Below are 3,997 nucleotides of genomic sequence, written 5' to 3' on the forward strand. Positions count from 1 at the left end.
TTAGGAGCACGTGCTCTCACCAGCTGAGCCATCCTGCCACCTGTTGGCAGCTCAGCGGCAGCTCAGCTCGGGCGCAGCTCATTGGCCCATGTGGGAATCGAACCGGCAACCCTGTTGCTCAGAGCTCATGCTCTTAACCAACTGAGCCACTTGGCCGGCTCAGGCTGAGACAACTCTTAAACGATTACTTGGGACATGAGGGGCATCTTGGCGAGTGGAAAAAAGATCTCAGCTGGCCCAGCTGCTTCACCTTGCTGCCCCTGTGTGGGTCCCAATCATTCCACAGGCGGTCACTAAGTATCGGCTCCAATGAAGCACAAGGCTGAGTAAGCGGCTCTGGAGTCAGGCTACAGGGGCTCCAAGCCTGGGTCCTCCACTTGCTAACCCTGCAGCCTTGGGGACATCAATTCCCAAGTGGCCACTTTCCTCAGCTGTAAGATGGAGATGATGTTGGGCTTGCCTCTTTGAAGGCTGCTGCCTGAGTTCTCCATGCCCTGCCCCCCTGCTGTGTTCTATCAGGAAGTGATGTCACCCCTGTGTGCTTCAGTGTTTTCATGGAGGGTAAACAGCCTCACCTCACAAACTGGCTGTGAGGATCAAATGAGTGAACGCTGGGAAAAGTGCCAGGAACAGCGCCTGGCACAGAGTAAGCATTCAACAAATGTGACTTCCCACTAGGTGTTGTCACCTAGTGTGTTGGAATGCAGCAGCCCCTGTGAGGAAGGTATGTAACTTACTCACATAGTCACTCAACACACATCTCCTGAGCACCTACAGTGCCTGCTCTAGGCACCCGGAAGAGAGACAGCAGGGGACAAAGAGACAGAAAACCCTGTCCTCGTGGGAAAGAGACAATAAACAATACATGGGCAAATTACGTGGGATGTCAGAAGGGGACATAGGCTATAGAAAAATGAAAAGTAGAGTAGGGTGAGGGGTATTATTACTCCATCTCATCGTTAAGGACACCGAAGCTCAGCGGTGACGTGACTTGCCTAAAGTCACAGGGCATTTCGAGCCAGGGATTCTGGTCTACCCCGCTCTTAACCTCCACGTGTGCCGCCTTCCACGGTCCTCATGTGACTTCTGTCTGCCTCCAGCCCCCTCTCCTCTGCGCACGGAGATCAATCAACACCTGTGCCATTTGACCCCACCACACTCCCAAACTCTATGGCTGCCGGTGCTGGCTGAGGGCACCTGCTGCAGACGAGACGCCCAGAATTCAAGGCTGTCACGTCCAGTGTGGCAAGGGCAAACAGGTTTCTCTTAAGGGGCGACGCAGATTGAATAAGAGCAAGAGACAAAAGTAAGATTAAGAGCGAGACCAAGGGACTCAGCNGTCCTGTCTTCTGTGCACCAGGAGGAAACGAACCTTGCAGAGAAACACACAGCCTCCTTCTCTCTCCCCCATCTTTCTCTCTCTCTCCTCTTCTCCCTCTCTCCCCCTGCCCCCCAGGAGGACCCTAGAGCCCTTTCAGGGTCCAGAGTCAGTCAGGAAGCTCCTCCCAGAGGGAAGAGCAGGTCTTAGGGCCACACAGCTAAGCCAGGCTGAGCCCTCCCCTCTGCACGCCACATTGCAAAATTATTTCTTTGCCTCCAAAATGCTTTTTTTAATCAAAATACTAGTCTAGTTTTTCCCTTTTGCCTCATATACCCTTTAAGCATAAGTTTCACAACTGTCCCCATCTTGATGTGTGACCTGGCCACTCTGGGCTGGTGCATCCTCCCTCTGCCCATCTCACTCCCTGCCTGTTATGTTCCAGCTCTCCTCTACCTGTCTCTCTCTGAGTCTTTCTCTGGGTCTCTCTGGGTGTGTCTTTCTTTCTCTTTCCCTTTCCCTTTCCCTTTCTCCCTCCCTCTCTCTCTCTCTCTCTCTCTCTCTCTCTCTCTCACACACACACACACACACACACACACACACACACAAAACCCCTCCACCCCCCACCCCCATCTGAGGGGAGCAGGACACTCACCTGAGAACAGGATTCCTGCCCAGTGGTGGCCCCATGAGTCAGCGGGCTCCATGGCTCCTGGCACCTGCCTCCAATGTGCCCTGGCTTGCACACACACACACACTGTCCTCACTCCAGCCCCCTTCTCTTCTCCTCTGCAACTCCCAGGCACTCTGATGACAGAAGCTCCCAGGACAGACAGAGGTGGTGGCCGGGGAGGAACTTTGACCCCGTAAACACCCTCCACCCAAAGGGCTCACTCTCCTTCCTCTGCCTAGTCCAGAGAACAAGAGCCCCAGGAATCCTGGGGTTTCCCCAAGGCGGAAAAGGAGAAAGAAAACCCTGCCCCTTGGCTCTGGGTCCTCTTGAGAAAGATGTCCTCTCGCCCTAAAGCCCTCCTCCCCACCTTTTTGCCGGGATGCAGAGCAACTGGGGGAGAAGAGGAGCCAAGGAAGGACGACTTGAGAATGGTTAGTTAAAGGGACCATGAACTGAGAGCTTGATGTTGCATGGCAATGATAACAAGTGCCGCGTCTCTGCGCAGCAAGAGCAGTGGGGAGCGAGGGGGGGGGCACAGGGTTAAAGAAACACAAGAGTCAAGGAGAGAGTTAAAGCGAGGCCAGGGGGCTGCAGCCTCTCTGGAACTGAGCTCCAAATCAGGCCTGCGTGTGGCTTTTATTTGGAAACTTCAAAGAAGTGAAGCTTGTCATTTCTAAAGTCCGTGTGATAAGTGCCTTATGGCATCAACCTGCCCAACACTGGCAGTGCCTTCGTACTCCCTCACACTCAATCCCCAGGATGGCAACGCTGCGCAGGCGGCCATAAAGATAAGGGAGATAACCAACATCATTCCATTGGGTCTCAGCATTCTGAGACACCCCCTCGGGACCTCATTAGGTCAGGGATTGGTGTGTATGGGGGGGTCGAGGATAAAGCTATAAGGCAACAAACAAGAAATGCAACAATGGTGGTTCCTGGTTGTTGAGAGCTTAATAAAATCAGGCCCAATCCCAAGCTCATCATGAGCAACCTGGAAATATTACATAAGCTGAAATAATGCTTGTGTTAAGGATTCCTGGTCATAAACAAAGGGTGGGAAGCACAGAGTGAGCTGGGCTGGGAGAGCTCCAGTGGGTACCAGACCCAGCCTGGGGGGAGGGAGCAGTGAGGACTTCCTGGAGGAGGGGGCATCTGAGCCGAGAGCTGAAAAACATAGTAAAAGTTCAATATATGAGCATTGCTTTTTTTTTTTTTTTTTAATTCCCTATGGGCAAGACAAGCTGTTGGTCTTTGGGAGCACATAGACCAAGAAAATTTAACGTAATTGCCTGGGTCAGGGAATTACTATTAATCCATGTGTTCATTCATTCCTTTGCTCATTCATTTAACAAATTCCGTGAACTCCTCTTCTGTGCCGATCCCTATGCCTAGTACTGTTGGGGACATGGCAGTGACCAAGGCAACCCCAGCCCTGCTCTCACGAGCTCACATCCAGAGAGGAAGGCAGACCTGTCCCCAGTCCAGTGACCAGTGGGTAGGGCTGGGGCGGGAGAGTGCAGAGGGGGCGCCTGACCCAGCCTGAGGATCAGAGATGACTTCCTGGAGGAGGGTACATCAAAGCTGAGACCTGGAGGATGCAGGGGTGAGTCAGGGAGAGTCCAGTAGGCAGGGGGAGCAGCATGTGAGAAGTTGCTGAGTTTGAGGCACAGAAAGCAGTTCAGGTGGCTCCAGAGCAGAGGAGAAGTAAGAGGATGGGCTGTTCAAGACAAGGCTGAGACAACTTTTTTTTTAAGGTTTTATTGGGGAATTTGGGGGAGGGGAACAGCCAAGTTGTTGTCCTTCAGTCTTAGTTGTGGAGGGCAAAGCTAGCTCAGCTCCAAGTCCAGTCGCCATCCGGCTGCCCGTCGGCAGCTCAGGGCTGCTCAGCTCAAGACTCCCTGTTCAATCTTAGTTGCGGGTGGGCGTAGCCCACCATCCCACGTGGGAGTCGAACTGGCAACCTTGTTGTTAGGAGCACGTGCTCTCACCAGCTGAGCCATCCTGCC

General features: G+C 53.2%; 1 protein-coding gene across 2 annotated transcripts in view; it reads right to left on the reverse strand.

The window, feature by feature from the left end:
* CEACAM20 (CEA cell adhesion molecule 20) overlaps positions 1-2,413 on the reverse strand; it is a 19,262-nt gene extending 16,849 nt beyond the window's left edge. For both annotated transcript variants that reach the window (XM_019626213.1, XM_019626212.1), the window contains exon 1: positions 1,974-2,413. In XM_019626213.1, the coding sequence (XP_019481758.1) occupies positions 1,974-2,025 (52 nt within the window). In that variant the 5' untranslated portion in view covers positions 2,026-2,413. The remainder of the gene's footprint in view (positions 1-1,973) is intronic.
* Between the last annotated feature and the right edge of the window lie 1,584 nt (positions 2,414-3,997).

This window comes from Hipposideros armiger, unplaced genomic scaffold, assembly GCF_001890085.2.
Source record: "Hipposideros armiger isolate ML-2016 unplaced genomic scaffold, ASM189008v1 scaffold_664, whole genome shotgun sequence".
Taxonomy (NCBI): domain Eukaryota; kingdom Metazoa; phylum Chordata; class Mammalia; order Chiroptera; family Hipposideridae; genus Hipposideros; species Hipposideros armiger.